We start from the raw sequence: 17659 nt of genomic DNA, 5'->3' as shown, positions 1-17659 counted from the left end.
TGACTCACTGTGCTTCCACTGCAGGGACGAAAGGAAAATCTGTAAGGGAATGGCCAGAGTAAACAACCACCCATAGCAGATCTGGGTACTGAGTTTTGTATAACAATGAAGGAGATTTGAGCTCTTCCCCTACTCAAATATCTCACACATCAATTGTTCTCAATTCTTCTCCCCAGCAGGAAGATCTCTGCTGGCCTGGGACCCTCAGGCCAAAAATCAGGCTTTCTCATGCTGTCCTGGTGCTCACAGTTGCTGGACTTCAGTGCTAGTGGCCACAATCCCTGGGCACGTGGTGCCATTCATCTCTGTCATACCTTGGAGTTATGAGCATTTCTAACTTTACGTAAAAAACTTGCTGGTACTACATTTAAGTCTTTAGGTAGGCTAAGAAAACCATGAATTATGTTTATTTTTTTGTAATGAGAGAAGTATCTCTTACACAACAAAACATAATTGTTGTCTACAAAACTATACTGATCATGGATTTTCTCCCTGCAACAGATTGACAAATAAAGCATTCAGTAATATAAGTCACAAAGTCTATATGTTACTACCAATGCAAGTTAAAAATAAACCAAAGTCTTTGCAAAGGGTATGTTGCAGAAGGATACTCCTTTTACTAGCATAGGGATGCAAGACTGCAGTGTCATCATTAATCCTGATAAATGTGCCTCGGTACGTCCTGTGCAGCTGCTACATCTTGTTATGACCTAATTTCTTCCTCTGTTCTGTTGTGATCGTATGCTGAGCCTTGCATTTAGGAATGCTATTTGGCTGAGAATAAGAAATAATGAGTATAAAGAGCTAACATTGAATACTTTTGTGTATACTGTAGGTGCCAACATGAAGTCCACAGTATACGCATATGTCTGACTCAACTGCAATATATCTTGATGTTGATGGAATTAATGTGATTCTATGCTAATAAATGTATTGATGAAGTTATGCTGTATTCAGTCCCAAAGGGCAGAAGTGAAATTAGAGAAAATGTCTCTGAAATATTGGTTTTAACACTATATAGTACTGTGTGTTGAGTCAGCAAATTGTTCCCATTTATTCAGAATGCTTCAGATAAGCAGTTTATCTTCAGAATGTATTTAAAATGCTTCAGATGAGCAAGGAACCTGATAAGTAATACAGAAGAAGCAATCCAGTGTTATTCAAAACTGAAATTGCATCATCAATGTTGCATTTCCAAGACCATTTTAACAATTTCCCTGCAGAGGAATCCTGCTTGGTTAAACCAAAATTGAGAAATCTAATTTCCTTTGAGGCAAAATCCTCATGTACTTAATCACTGCCTATATTCAGAATGCTAAGAAAAGGCTTTCTCATATAAATAAGCGTGACAGGATTAAGTGAGTAAATGTGGATATTACTATCTTTGCAAAAGTTATAAAGAATATTTTACTATCCTTTAATGATAGAAGTTTTCTGATTTAGCTTTGAGTAGGAAGATCTGAACTTCATATGGAGTACTGAGCTACTGGAGGGAAACATCTATTTCTAAATAGTATATGTAACATTATATACAGGTTTAGAAGTGCAGTGTTATGAGTGTGGATCAGTGTATTCTGTTAGACATCTTTCCTGATCAGTTTATATATTTGCATACATTTGTTACTCATAGAAGTTTAAGACATACTGTCTAACTGGATTCTCTTCTTAGGAAATGGTAATTTCCATTAGTAGCCTCATTTGAGAAGCCACTGGGTGAACCTAAAACACGCTGAAATGAATGTATGGGGCAACTTTAGAAGTTATCAAGTTACCTAATGAATGGCATTTTGTTTTCCTTTATAATGTGTTTGTTTACCTGCAGTCTTCATTCACCTTCAAAGCTGGATATTATACCAACTTTGAATTCCAGCAGATAGTCAAGAAACTTGGAAGATGTGAAGACCTTTCATCATCTGTGTACTGACAACACATGTTGCCCTGTATTTTATGTCCATAAAGATTTTAGCACCTTTGGCATTTGATAAGGACTGAAAAGAGAAGGAAATATGGATGGATTTTTAAAGTAACATTGTATCTTTTACTGTTAATGATGGACACTCTCACTAGGTACTACAGATTTTGTATTGGTCCAGTTTGGTATTAAATAGCTTCCACAATAATTCTGTTTAAATGGGAGCATTTGTCTCATCTCTGCAACTAACTGTGTAAAGGCAACCACTGCAATGAGGTGTCATGGATTTGAATTTTTCTTCATAATAATTTAGGTAGGATTAATCTAAAAATTAAATCTCTAATCCATTCACTCCAGGCCTCCTTCCTAGTCGGTAAGAGTAAACATCTTCAAAGGATGACACATTTCATTTTAGAGTAAATCTCCTTACGGAAAGATTTGAAACTTTTTAGCAGTGACTGAGAATTAAAGATCCTGTTGAATGTCTCCTAAAATAACTGTCTCCCTTACAAGAACATAAATAGCATTGAACGTCTGGCCTCTAGTCTGTCAATGCAGATATATGGTAATTGAGATAACTCACCTTAAAGCTGCTCAGCTGTTTTGCAGTGTTAGCAGTCTGTCTGCAAGGTAGATTGCAGTTGTCTTGCAAACTGTATTCTAAACCACCATAGCTTTTATGTATTTTTTTTAAGAATAGTATTAAAAGTTTTGATTTGCTTTTGGCTTTAGTATGAAATATTTTGAGGTTTTTCAGTTAAATCAATTCACTCCCCAAAGTATTTACTTTTAAAGTTTTAAACAGCTTATAGCTTTATTCTCCTATTGTTCAGATTTATTAGTTGTCAATTACCATAGTAATATTCTGCAGTTTACTTAATTAAAGCCACACACACCCTCTGAAATGACCCATCCTGAAGGAACATACCAGAGTAAAGGAAAGAAAGCCTGTCTTAATAGCTTGGTTTCTGTTCTCAGGAAAGCTGACACACTTAACATGACATGTAACAGCAGAGAGAAGAGTATATAAACACTGGTTAGAGCTAAGAAATTCAGATACATATTTCATATTCTCATTTTTGGCAAGGAAAATCAGAAAGAAAAGTTGAAAACAGCTGTTTTAAGATGCAAACAGTAATAATTTAGAAAAGTTATATCAAAGAAGTAAGAAACCCTTCAAAAGATGTTTGGCTGTTGGAAACCATTGTGTGCGAAACAGCAACTTGAATTTCAGCATGCTTTGGTCACCATGCTACAGTAAGCCACAGCCATTACTTTGTTTGGTCAGAGGGTCTTCTAGGCTGAAGTTGTTTATTAACCGCTAAAAACTAAGCTTTTCTTTCTCTATATAATTTGTAGTGACCACTAAAATAAGTAGAAATATCTTGAAAAATTATACACTGTTCAGAGAAAGCTGCTTAAACCTCTATTTTTGTAGAGCATTCAAAATAATATTGATTTTATGATGGATAGGAAACTATGCAGCCAACAAAACCCATAATTTCTGGAGTATCCCTGAATTCGTAGCAGATACAAACCATGAAAATAATGTGTTACATGTGAGCTTTATTTCTGTGGCTTTTTTTTTTTTTTTTAACCAACCACAAAAGAAGACATTTGAGAGCATGTTTCTTGTCTTGATCAAGCCAAAGTACAATGTCAAACACTTAAAGCTGGATCTTCAGTGATAGAAACCCATGCCTGCAGTGTCTGCAGGATGCTTTCTTATACTTGTTAGCAGAATTGTTTGACTGTATTTCTACTGGTGGATGCGTGAAAAATCCAGAACTAATGTAGTTCACCGAATACAGTGAGTAAAGCCCCATAACTTCTGTATCAGCTGGGTTTTCCTCAACACTGGTTTTCCATCTTCATAGCTCTGAATTCCCTCCTAAAAGCATAAGGTACTCATTTTCTTCAGTTACTGTATTCCGATAAAGATTTTTGTCAGGTTGATGTTTTCTGAAACTTAATTTGTTACAGAATTTGTTGGGCTTTATATAGCAAGTGTAGGTTGTGCCAGATTAACCTGACAGATTAGATCCTGACATTACAAAATCTTGGTAGTACAAGAACGAAAAGGTATATGATGAGGTGACTGTAGTATGTTGGGCTCTCAGAAATGTTACCAAGTTGTAAGAGGCTACTAGTAGCATTTCTTAAGACTTGGTTAGATCTTAATGCTCTCTTTAGTTTCTTCATTACAAAAAATAAAATTTGTGAGTTATAAAGTCGGTCTATTTTTAATACAGTAAAAATTAGAATCCTATAATGAACCTGGATGATGTTGAGGGTGTCAGAAGCAGAAACAGAGTACAGTCTAATTGGGAAAGTACAAGGTTACATAATAATTTTTTTTAAACATAAATTTATAGATTATAAATTGGGCAAAGAGGAAGAGCTAGTGTATCAGTTACCTTCTGCTCAGCTGTGTGCCACCAACATCATACAGTTGAATAAAAAGACAAGTGTGTTTGGAGAGGCCCTTACAGTAGAAATAGTAAGTACTTATTTTGTTGTAGAAGATAGCATAAGGTCTCATGTGGAATATTGTATATAAGTGTGGTCAACTAGTTTTAAGAAAAAAGCATTGAAACCAGACGATGTGACTGAGGAGCTGCTAGGGTGATCGGGAGATGTGGAGAGCCAGTTGTATGAAAATAGCTTAAAAGTGCCTGCCTTCTTCCCGCTGTCAAAATGAAGGCTACAGGAATGCAAGTCCTATTTATAAATTTACTGGGGAAATGAGCAAAGGTAACCAGCAGAAAAGGGCCTATTTTACTAAAGCAATGCTGGGAAAAAACAATATATTAAATTAGAAAAATGGTGTAAAGATCACCTGTCATACAGAAGCAGCAGGAATAAAAAAACCCCAGTAACTGCAGTATCACCACAGTACAGTATGATACAGTCAAATATGATCAGTTTATGGTAGAAACTGTGGCCTTCTGTGATGGCAGAGGTTGGACTTCAGTTCTGAGACCTTGTCAGTCTTGTGTCCTTACACTTTCTCAGAAGTTTCAAAACCAAAAACTTTAGCTGAATATGGCCTGATGGTCTCATTTATTGAGAGGAAATCAGATGCATGGGCTGGTGAGCACAGGAATTTCCCTGACTGAATAACTGTTGTTTAAAAATGTGTTTTGGTTTTGTGGTTGCACAGCTGTAAGAGCACATCAGTGTCAGTGCACCTAATTCCTGACTTCTGCCATCAGTAATGACTTTATGTGACGGGAAATCTGATTTGAACAACAATGGGTTTGGCCACCAGCAAAGGAAACGGACCTAAATAAAAGCTCAGACTTCCAGAGAATTCTGCTTTTTAGTTCCTCTCTTTATGTTTCCCCTTGTATATCATATATTGCAGTCTCTGTGACTGCAAGTGGCTAGATTTTATGCTACTGTATAATTACAGTACTGAATACAGGGCAAAACAACACGCCCGATGTGCTTCAAAAAATATGTTAAATATTGAAAAAATCAGCGAACATAGAGACTTTTAGTTCTTCAACAATCCTGCTTTAATATAATAGCTGTGGATTTTTTTTTTTTTTTCAGGAGAGGGAGATGAGGATTGCTGTTTACTAATTTGCTTCACAGAATCAGACCTTGTAAATAGTATAATTCTCTCCATTTGTACTGTAGTTCTGGTTTATATTTGTGGTATTGAATGTCATTTGTTAGTGATCCCCACTCCTGTAGAATGCAGCTTGTGTTGATAGATTAATCTCAGGAAAAAATTTATTTATTGAATAAACCATGAAAGAACTTCCTAATGTTGGGAAAATGTTTTGATTTTTTACTGTTTAGCCGTCATTTAGGGGGAAAAAAATCTCAGCTTGAACTGGGTTACAATTTCCTTTTTGCAATATTACCAATAGTTTATTTTTACATTTCATTCATGGCAACTGTACTTTAAGTGCTAGTGTGCAAATGAAAAGAAGAAAATTATGCGAGGTGCTTCATGGTAGCTAAGGCAGCTGTGTAGGTATTTTACTTTTTACACTATTTCTTCATTAAGAAATTTGCTGTACTTTGCATTTGATAATGGTGGAAGAGATAGATTAGGTTACATAAAAGATTTATAGTTTTGGCTGTAAAGCAGAAAGTTCATTAGTGGAGTGAAAATTAAAATTTCATAATTGATTTAGTGTAAAAGTAAAGTTCACATAATCACTTTTAAGTATTAAATTATTTAAACACTCAGTTCTAAAACATAGACCAAGTTAAATACTTGGGCTTAATCCAATGAAAACTTTACAGTTAACGTCTACCATTATGTTTCTCTGTTGTATAAAAATAATTAATTGTTATCTGTATTTCTGTTCTTAAATGTTGCCAGATATTTCACAGGTCCCGTGCATTTGTTTTTATGCATGCAGTTCATTGATGCTTCAAAATCAGGTCAATAATTTTGAATTGTTAATTCTGGGATAAAGGTAAACTAAAATTTCATTTTTTGACCATTTTTTAAATTAAGAGATGTAATACTAACTGTTTAGATAGTTTTATTAAACATTTTAAAATTACTTTCATTTGCAGCACATCTCTTGGTCTTTTGTAACAGAGTTCTCTTTAACTTTTTATAGCTTGAAAAATTATCAAAGCATTATTTTTCTATTTTCTTAGAGGTTTTGGGTTATTTTTGATTTTGTTTTTTTTGGGTTTTTTGGGTTTTTTGTTTTGTTGGCAATTTTTCTTTACAGCGGAGTAGCAATGTAGCTTGTTTGTGTGAAGACAATTTAGACAATGTGGTGAAAAATTATCAAAAGTATTGAAAAAATGCATCTCTAGGAAGGAAGAAGAGCCAAATATTGTAAGATAGTTGGGCATAACTTGGTATAAATATTTGAAATTTGTATGATAAAATATTTCTTTCATGCTTTTCAAGTCAGCCTGGACCCAAAACCTCAGTCTCCAGTATGGTTCATTCAGTTTTTCTGAGGGTTTTTTTTGCATAAACTTTTATACTTTCTGCAAAACCTCATTGCATTTCTCTCCATACAATTTTTTACATCTTTTCTGTAAAATAAAGATTACCCCTCTATACTTACCAGTTACTTTTGCCATTATATGAGAGGATATTTAATATATGAGTTGAAGCTTTGCACTAGAATTCTTTTACCTCTGGTTTTCAATCATCAAGCAGCTTCCTATAAATTAAATATATAAGTGAAACAGCAGCTTGGTTTAAAGAATACACTATAAAATTTCTTATACATCTGTTTCAAGTAGTTTAACATTTCCTCCCCTGCTCCAAGTCCATTTACAAAGATGACAATGTTAAAAAACACTATGGAAGTATACTAGGTAAGCTCCAACCTTTTAATGGGTGGACAAGGTATTTCCTTTGTACTTGCCTCTGCCTGGCCAAGCTGCGGGTTTGCACTGGTGAAGTGTTTGGTGACAGTCAGTCAGAGTGACAGCATCGTTCTGACTGTGCTGTCCTAAAATGCAAATGCTTTGGTATAAAATGGGAAATATGCTGTTTTAAGTTGCTTAATAACAGCAATTGAAATTTCATTTCCTTTGAATTTCATTAGTGTGTGTTGAGTGAAGTACTTCTATGAGGATTTTACTGTGCCAGATACATAGATTGACAAGGCTGTCTTTGCAAGAATCTCTCAGCTGCCTAAACAGCTGTAAAAATAAAAATACCACTCACTGACTATTAAAACTCTTAGCAACAAATCCCTCCAGTCACTTCTGGCATGCTGATCTTAACCAGGAGATGTTTTTGCAAAATAATTAAATAAGTAATTAGAATGGTAGGTGATAAGTGGTGCTCTAAAAGTATACAATCTTACTATATTGGTAGGATATTTCTAGCTTTGTGATTAGAAGGTGTAGGGTGCAATCAGAATAATCCCCACTTTAAAAACTTAACAAATGTTTATTCTTATTCATGTGGAAAAATGACTTGTGGTCTGCAAACATTTTCACATATGAGTAACTTACGTAGACAGTTTAGCTCCATTGATTTTACTTGGAATATTCACCTGAGTTAATGTATGTGTAACAGTTGGCAAGGTCATTGACTGAACAGATGAGTTAGTAATGCCAAGTATCTAAATAAAGTAAGTATCTTCAGATACTCATGGGCCTTCTAACTATCTGTGGGGCTTAGAGCATGCTTTTAGAAAATATGTGGGTCCCGGTGCAAATGTTCATAATTGCCACTTAAAGAAAGCGCACCAAAAAATTGGAATATCCTATAGAATAACATAATCTGTAGTGAGGTTTTTTTTGTTTTATAAAGACCTTGGTTATGCAGTGCTGATTCTTTTGTGCAGTTCTACCACCAAAACAACTAAGCCACAGACCAAGGCTCTAATCCCAACAGCTTCAAGTTAATGCTGTTGCTGTGAATGTTTGTTGGAGTGGTTGTGTTGTTGTAAGCTTTATAAAGAGAATTTAACAAACAATACCAGTCTTGCACTGGGTTATTAAAGATTGTTCTGTTCATTTGTGCAGTTAGCTGAAATTAAATTTGAAGGCAATCTTCAAACGTGTATGAATGAAACTTAACTGCATCAGGCAACCATTGCTAAGATAGATGTTGAATTAAGCAATGCAACTAGTGAAGCTCAAAAGAGTTGTAAAATAAGTAAGAAATAAAATATTCTTGAGTTCATATAAAAGTCTTCAATGTATAACAGGGTTATGTTATGTAAATGCATAGTGATGAGACCCTCTGTAAAATGACATAGATATAAACATGTCACTTGGTGTCTCCTGTCAGCCACAAAATAGTGAAGCTGGAGAAGTTAGTTTCAGTTCTCCCTCTTGTAAGTTGCAGAACCTTTTAAATTCACCGTATTTCATAAGCAGTAATGTTATTCTGCCTGTAAGCAGTTCATTGCAGTGTAAGCGAAGTACGAAAGGTATGACTCTATAAAAATTATGCATGTGGATTTTAAAAACTAAATCCAGTTCATCGTGAGGAGTCCATCCTGAATTTCTGGTCAAATCATCTTTCAGGGTGTTTACAACTTCCAGAGATACAAGTGACAACAAAGACAACATTATCTTAATTCATTTTACTTGTCTAATTATTCACATTCCTTTCTGTGAAATGGAAGTAATGAGCTTAACAGAGTAAATAGGTACTTTTTTATTATAAAGAAGTTGCAAGTGGTCTGGAAAAATATGCAACATAAATGTTTTTCAGTGACTTGAATTAAAACATCCTTTCAGTGTCATTATTTTCATCAGCTAATAATGTGCCAGGAGCAAAGCATGCAAATACATATCTGCAATGAAAGTCAACACGGTATCCAGGATTACAGAAAAATAACATATGGGATGCTGATTTTTCAGAAAGTGTTCATTTAATTTTTCAATCCACTTGTGGATTCTTTACTTCCACATAGCAGAAAAAGAGCCCATATTAACAGCATGGGCTTGCAAGGCTGCTGCTGCTGCGTAGCCACCCCATAGTTGCTATAGTGACCTAACATCATTTTATAGGATTGCAGTTATGGCCATAGCACCAGGAGTTCTGTCCTGCCTGAAGAAAGCGGTTTCAAAAATAATTTACTTAGTACATAGGAATATTTGTATTCTTACAAATCTGGGTTACTCCAGGTATTATTTTCATTTTACAGTGCTTGCAATTTAAATATTTTTGTTCAAATCCCTTGAACATTTATTGGGAAACCTTTTAGGTATATGGTATATAGTAGAAATATGTTTTCTAAAAGTGTCTGTGTGTCATACAGAAGGGATTTATATTAACTGTCACACTCCTCCCCACCCAATCCTGTGTGTTTCTTTTGATGAGAATAACATTTAAAGCACACCTGCACTCCCTTTCTTTTCTAGTAAAGATATTAGTACAGAGAATTCATATATAAAACTTTTTTTTAAGTATCGTAATGCAACATCTCAGATAACTGAAAAAAGTTTAAGTATTAAAGTATTAAACCTGCATTAAGTGTTACTCTTAAAATGGTGCATTATGTTGTATATAACTGGATTCTAAAAGTGCTGTGGTCAGAAATATATTCACTGCTGATAGATTCAATGCTTGTGATTAAAAGTAGCTGAAGTAAATTCTTATTTTAGCATGATGGATTTGAGGGATATGAATTATTTGGAAATAATTTAGTTAATTTTATGTTACAGTACTTTATCTTTTATATAGTAAATTTGACTTAATCTATAAATACTGTTCTTTGTGATTCAGCTCTATAAAGACAATATTTACCATTAAATGCTTTTTAACGGTAACAAGCCAATGAATTACACAGAACAGACTTTTTTCCCCCCTCAGCGTTTCTTTATTTTTTAATTGCTGATATATTTTGCAAGTAAAAGTATTATCTGCTTGGCAATCATAAGATAAATCATTTTAGCAGTGAACTATTTCTCTGTATTTGACAAGACATTAATTATGTAACTGCAAAGAACTGGTAACCAAAAAAATGAATCACTGCAAGCCGTGCTAAATTATAAAAGGATTGTTTTAAAGTGATCTCAAAAAGGAGGAAACTCTTTGATAGAAGTTAAATGTTTGCAACATATCACTGCAGATTTCTCTGAGGAAAAATTGTATCACTATTGTAACTATCAGGAAGAGATTTATAAAAGTGTTTTAAGACAAAAATGGCTAAGCTGTTGGAAAAAAATGTTCCCTCTAAAAAAAGTTATAGATAGATACATATCTCAACTTGAAAATATCTCATGGGTGTATAGTACTTATGTAGCTCATAGAAGTGACTTCATAAGAATATAACATATATATTTTCAAAGCAAAATATGTTTAAAATCTGTAGCATTTGGTGCTTGCAGCTGTCAAGGGAAGTACTGTACTACAATTGTGAGACATGAAAATGCAGATACTTGACTTTTCTGTTATTGAAAGTAAACTGTTCAAATTAGACATTTTTTAAAAGCAGAAACCAAAGAAAAATACCTTTAATCTGTGTTTAGTGTCAGCTTTATTGCATGAAATCCTCCTTGTATAAAATAGGTTTTGATTGACTACCTCTTTGGAAAGCTTCTTTATCTAAGCTTTGACTTAAAAAACAGTCTTTATTGTACATGAGATCATCATGCTCATTATTAACCTATAGTAGGATTCATCTCATTCTTACAATAGTAGGTAATTTGCAGTTGAAAATCCATATGGGGAGATAATAGATAATATAAATGTAACAGACATTTACAAAGTAATGTGGAATAAGTTTTCTTAACTGTTTGAGCCCCACATTTTAATTTATGACAACTGCATAAACAAATCAGAATACCAGAACAGAAAGTGAAACTCTCATGTGATGTGTTTTCTCTCTGAAAAGTTCTATGTGTTTTTTAAAATTTTATAATCTATAAATGAGATGAAAAGATTCAGAGTTCTAATTGACAGAAACCACAATTGAATTAAACCTTTGCAACTAGTCACTGAGTTTCTGGTTCTAAATTTTGTAGTTACTGTCAGCAGAAGAAGAAGTAGTCTTGCATGAAAAATGTTCCTACAGTTTGCCTTGTGTAATGGACCTTAACCTTATGTTTAGTCTTCTTTTTATTGTAATAGCTATAATACCAAAAGAAATACTAACATTTCTATCAAACTCTGCCTATTCATATTAGTCTTTAAAATTGACTTTGTCATCCAGAGAAAATGAATTCGTGTACTGAAAAAAGGAGTTGTAAAATCAGTGTTCTCATATAGCAACTATGTAGTCATGTGATATTCTCATAGTTCTTAATTTTTTTGAGTGCCTGTACTGTTGCAAAATAAGAATAGCATGGGAGGGATCGCGGGACATAAAATGTTGCAGAAATAATTGATTTTTAAAGGAAAGTTTTCTCACCTCAGTGAGTATTCTACAGAGTAATGGAATTCAAAAATAAAAAAATATTTCCTTACTGATTTTAATGCATGTCAGTCAGAGGAGAAAAATGAAATAGATCCAAAAGATATGAAAATAAGGAGAATAAGACCAAAATAGGATAGTTAAGTATCAGTTCAGAATTGTCTGTATTGCTGACCACATTAAATAGTCTCATTTACTGGTGCTTACCAAAGTGTTTACATATGGAGGTTTGTTTGCTATGAATATAGAATGACAGAGATTCCCTTCAGAGGAAGGAAGGTCTGGAGCAATAGACTCTTTAACTATTTTGTTATTGGCCAAATACCTAAAAGCACTTCCCCTAAACTGCAGACCAGATTGCTTTATTTTTCTATACGTTGCAGAAGGATGAGTAATGTTTTCTTTCAGTCATGCCCAATAATGGATTTGTTTTCTATTTTACCCTTTTTGTACAATTGTGTATCTCTAAAAAAGCCTGCAGTTCTCAGTTGTACATGTTTTTAAGAGTTTTACACTCAGAACCCTGATTTAATAATGAATACCTGAATCTCTGATAAGCGTAAAATATACACTTAAATAAAGCTAAAATAAACATGGGTAAAGTTTTCCATGTTAGCATATTAGAATATAATTTAGGGAAATGGAGTGTACACAGTACTAGAAGATGCATTTCAAATATGATCATGCAACATCTAGCAAGTCCTTGGTTTTAGCATCTATTCTAAAAATCAAGGCATAAGATTGTTTTGAAGCAGTGTTTCTGATACATTTGGCTGATTGCTATGAATTTCAAGAACAGATTTTTAGTGGGACCTGTGCTCTTATGTTGTTTTGAAAAGTCTTCCTAAATGTGTATTAAACATCAGATGTTGAGATGGAATAATGTGACCAAGTAAAATGCCTTTATAGAATATAATAATGTATTTTCCAGGAAGCTTTGAGTGACATTCAGGCAAACAAAAGTAAAAATCAAAAGTCATATTGAATAACTGAGGCCAGAATTTGACCTCTGCAGTTAGGAAGCAGGAAGAACAATGATTTAATGTTTTGTCTGAATTTTTAAAAATTAAGACAATTTGGATATATTAGACTAATAACTATATCTGTTCCCTTATTTTTTTTCTAACAAAACAGTAATTTTTTACTTCAGCTGAATTTTGGAAATAGTGGATAGTCTGCTCAATAAGTATGACTTTCATACTGATTTTTGAAACTGAATTTAAAGATTTTACACTGAATCAGAAATGACATGTCTTTACTTCCAAAGCCATTTAATTTTTAAGGTTTTTTCTAAGGTCTTTCCTGAAAGATGTCAGATTGTTTAAACAGTCTCTGAAATATGCAGGGACTTACTGAAGGCTGCAAGCTTGCATTCCCCTTGTGTGCAAGAATGCTTTGGGCCAGTACCAGCCCTTATATGCCCAAGTAGTATGGACTAAATCTACTTAATTTAAAATCTTGATCTTCTATCACTCTCTTAAATACTGCGGTCGACTTGTTCTGATAGGCTTGTCAATGCATATCTGCTAATTAGTCTCAAAAAGAGCTGGATGTTATGTATGTAATATTCTCAGTCATGTTTCTCTACAATGTGGCTGCACAGGTGCAAAAAAATCTGGCACAGTAATATGTACTGCAGATGTGGCAGTATCATATTCGGGATGAGGTGGATTCTTGTTTCTCCTGTAGTCTAACTTTTAACAGCAGGTGTGAACAAGAATCCGTGTAAGATAGGCTATTTGATGGGCTGATCACTTAAGTGCTTTTCAAGCTCAAAAACTGTAAGCAGTTTATTCAGTATATTGTTGTACAAATTTTATCAGTTTGCTAGGAAAATCACTTTTTTGATGATAAACTATTACAGTGTAGAATTCTGTGCGTGACACTACTACAATCAGAGCCATGGGTGTGAATATTTGTGAAACTGTTGACTTCAGTCAGCTAATGTGTAAGTAGAGAGTTTCCCTCATGGATTTGACTGGTGGCTTGGGTCTGTTTTTTCTGCCTCTGAAGTATTTTACTCATGCAGTGTGATAACTTAGTTAAAAATCTGCAAACACACCCCCTTATATCCAGGAAAGTAATAGTAAGAGAGTTACATTTATATACATACACCCAGAGAGTGGCTCAGACTTCAGAGTTTTTCCACCTTTATTGGGTTGTCATTCTTGGATGGTATCTGAGAACACAACACTGCTCATCCCAGCTTCTCACTTTGAATTCCTCACTGAGGCAAGGGAATCTCTGGAAGCTGTACAAGTTTCAAAGCAATAGGGGTATGCTCAAACTGAAAGCAATTGGTGAGTCTCAAAACCACAGAAGGGGTGTTTGTGACAGCTGTTTTGGGTTCTCCCTGGGGGAAAAAAAATTAAGTGGAGTTTTGGAAAGTCTTATGACTTAATTTTTATTCTGAATTAAATATAATAGTGATAACATTAATAAATATGCATGCTTGCAACTATTCTATGTGGCTTGGGTTTGCCAGCTGAGATTTATATTTACAGCCAAGCTGAGGGCTCATTCAGGCAGAGTATAGCACCGCCGCCTGCCAGTCGCAGCTAACATTTCTCTGTCTGCTGCTTGGGCTGCTGAATGTGCACAGTTGCCCAGTGTATGGGGGATATTGCAGTAAATATTTTCAGTGAAACTAATGAACTTTCTCTCCAAGCTTTGTTTGCGATGAGCTCTTACCACAGCGCTCGTTGTGATGTAGATGAAAGGTGTCTCCCTAGATAGTGGACCTGTGTTGTGTATTCTGAAAGAGCCATGCAGGACTGGAAGGCTGTGGGTCTAGAATATACTTGTCTGTTTTGGTGTAATGCAATTTCACAGGTGGTCTGGACAGTCAATTTTGTGATGGTCGAAAAGCTATTGCTTTGTCTTATTGGGCAGTCACAACATGGGAACCAAGGACTGATTAGTATCAAAAATATCCTTGCCAGCAGGTTTGGGTAGGACATTATGATCTACCTCATGGACAGGTAAAAGATTTAATACACTGTACTTCCCAGAATTTTCTACTAATATGAATCTTTCACTTTACAAAGAAAGGCAAAGGAGTGCCTGAAAATGGAGCTCAAAAAAAATCTCCATATTGTTTGCATATATTTTTACCTTAGACCTATTCAGACTGAAGTTTTCAAGGTGAATTAGTTCACTATTAAATGTAATGACACTATGCAATCACATAACCTCTTGAACTTTTTGCTTCCATCTATCTTGCAGAAATATGCCACTTCACAGTGCACCAAAGTGGTAGCTGGAGCAAAAGGTTATAATCTTAGTGTATTATGAGTACCTTCTATGCTGCCAAATATCGTGATGTATAGAAAGCACAGTAAGTTAGAGTTAGGCTGCCACAGACTGCAAGGCAATGTGCATTCAAAACAGTTCATCAGTCTGAGAAAATACTTAGCACTTTGCTGCAGAAAAGCATAGATCTTCATTTTCCTTGTAGGCCTGGTGGAAAAGGACTGGTAGATGATCCTTCACCTTCCATTTTACTGAGCCAAGTACAGGGAGAGTTGGCCAGGATGTCTCAGTTGCTTCAGTCCATAAAGGAGAGGCCAGGAGGAGACGTGTTTTGTCATTTGTCTCTTCTGGAAAGCAAATGCATACGCTAAAGATACAGGGAGAAAGGGAGCTGATAACATCGATGTCAGTGAGATCTGGCAAATCTACTTCTTGCAGATTTTCATGGTTCATGCCATCGCTCTGGTACTTGAGAGTAGGAAGATTGAAACCCCACTATTTGTTTGATTATTAACGATGGCAACATTGCACATATTTCCACAGGTTACTTTCTGATTAATATGTTGTATTTGTAGTATCTTGTGCCCTACTAGATCGAGTAATGAAACTCTCACAGTCATTGCCAAATCTGATCTCCAAATAGAACACAAGTTGTGGGGTTTTGTGTAGAGCATGGATTTGACTCAAGGGTTGGAGGTATGCAAATCCACTTGAGCTCAAATGCATAATTTCCATAACTGCTTAATGTTTCTCAGACAGAGTCTTAATAATCTAAGGTTTCAGAGAAGTTTGACTATGATGTTCATGTATCCAACAAATAATACACACTCAGATTATCTAATTTTTCTATGTGTTTAAAGTGTCACAGGAAAGAAACTCTCACTTCTTTGTTCCTAAAATATTTGTTTCTTGGCAGCACTTGTCTGGATGTATAGCAGATGTACTAAATATAACCTGCCTATGATTTAATGCAGCACACATGTAGAAAATGAAAATAACATTAATACAAGTTGTTATTTTAATATGGACCTTTGGGCAAAAGGAAGCACTGTTCTAGTCTGGACTACTTATGCTGTGATATAAATAGAAGGTTTGAGTTTCCAGGACTGTCAGTCTGGCAAAGTTCATTTGACCTCAATTTGTGATGCAAGACTCCTGAAAATAATGGCCTCACTAACATTTATTTTGTATTTCTGTTAATAGGAGGAATGCTTTTTGAATTTAGAAGCTCCAATTTCAAGAGTATGTGGCTATGACACTCCTTTCCCTCACATCTTTGAGCCTTTCTACATCCCAGACAAATGGAAATGCTATGATGCCCTTCGAAAAATGATTAACTACTAAGCAGTAGTACAGGTGAGAAATAATGTCTTGAACTGACAGTTTGCCTGTAAAGATTCTGACAAAGTAATTGCAAGGTTTGGGGCTAAAATACTACTCTGTTATTTATTTATAACAAGAATTGCCTTTTATGGCTTTGGACCTTCAGTCTTAAAGGCATCTGAATATTTTCAAGTAGTGCCATTGAAGTCAGTGTTTAAAATTAATCAGCTTGCTTAATCTGAAAATTAAATGTCTTGTATCCTGAGAAAAGAATGTAAAGTGAAAGGTGAAAGGAATACTAATGCACAGATTTTATTTTCACTTATATTAGAAGACTTACAATTATTTAATAGGCAAATCGTAGTGTTAAATTTTATAATTTTTCACTCTTCAGGGTGGCCTGTAATCCTGTGAGGTACTAATATGACCCAATTTACACCGAATATAGGCACTGCATTGCAGACATAAACAGAGCATTGAAAATACATGAAGTATCTGTAGTATCTTACAGTTCTGTTCAAATCTGTAAGGCTTATATTTAATATTTATTCTAAAAATAGTTTTTCTTTATAATCTTTTGTGTAATTCAGTCGTGCTTGAACATTTCTGTTTGCAGAGCCCTTCAGGCACCAAATCTGTGAAGTAATGTATATTTCTACTACATACCTATTAATCACAGTCTGTAACATCTTTTGCTATGTTTCATTGTAATATCATACTAAGTAGCATTAGATTGAGCAGTGGCCAACCAGGACTTAGTATTATGCATTGCTGTGGGAGAACTTCTGGTGTTTATTGACCAAAGTTTAATAGTTAGGAAATGTGTCAGTGCATTGTATTCTGTACTTCCTTTAATTAGGTGACTGAAGTAGCCTCGTTTTTGAGATTAAGTCTTAATGGTCTTGTACATCTAAACTAAAAAGAAAAGAAGAAAGCAACAGGCCTGTTTTCCTTTGGCATAAGGAGATCCTATAACAGGCAGTCAGGATTTTTAGCTGTTGACACTGAATATAGGGCGCTGAAGGTGGGCCCTATATTAGGGTCCCCCTCTCGTGTCCATTTTACCTATACATTAAGCTGTGAATTAAATTTAGGGCCAGGGATAGAAGATTGTCAATACCTTAATGTTTATATGCATACTTACTTTCAGGACGACTTTTTGCATTTCACTCTGTTTCCCTTGATAGCTGATGGTGGAGTGGCCTGTATGTGAAATGGGAATGCTACCGGTGAGGCAGTGTTTCTGAAAAGTTATTTAGCTCCACTTACAATATTTCTCAAAAATCACCTGTTATTTACATACCAGAGCATTTCCTTTGGATTAAAACTGAAGAATGTTGTGATCTTTTTTGTA

General features: G+C 34.7%; 1 protein-coding gene across 1 annotated transcript in view; it reads left to right on the top strand.

Annotated features, from left to right (window-relative positions):
- The window catches only part of BCKDHB (branched chain keto acid dehydrogenase E1 subunit beta), a 134297-nt gene that overhangs the window by 112568 nt on the left and 4070 nt on the right, over positions 1 to 17659 (top strand). Inside the window, exon 10 of the mRNA XM_074819701.1 lies at positions 16186 to 16338. Coding sequence (XP_074675802.1) covers positions 16186 to 16326 — 141 coding nt within the window. The 3' untranslated portion in view covers positions 16327 to 16338. The remainder of the gene's footprint in view (positions 1 to 16185; positions 16339 to 17659) is intronic.

The sequence above is a fragment of the Strix aluco genome, chromosome 3, assembly GCF_031877795.1.
Source record: "Strix aluco isolate bStrAlu1 chromosome 3, bStrAlu1.hap1, whole genome shotgun sequence".
Classification (NCBI taxonomy): domain Eukaryota; kingdom Metazoa; phylum Chordata; class Aves; order Strigiformes; family Strigidae; genus Strix; species Strix aluco.
Note: the sequence above shows the minus strand (reverse complement) of the source record. Positions and strands in the feature narration are given on the sequence as shown.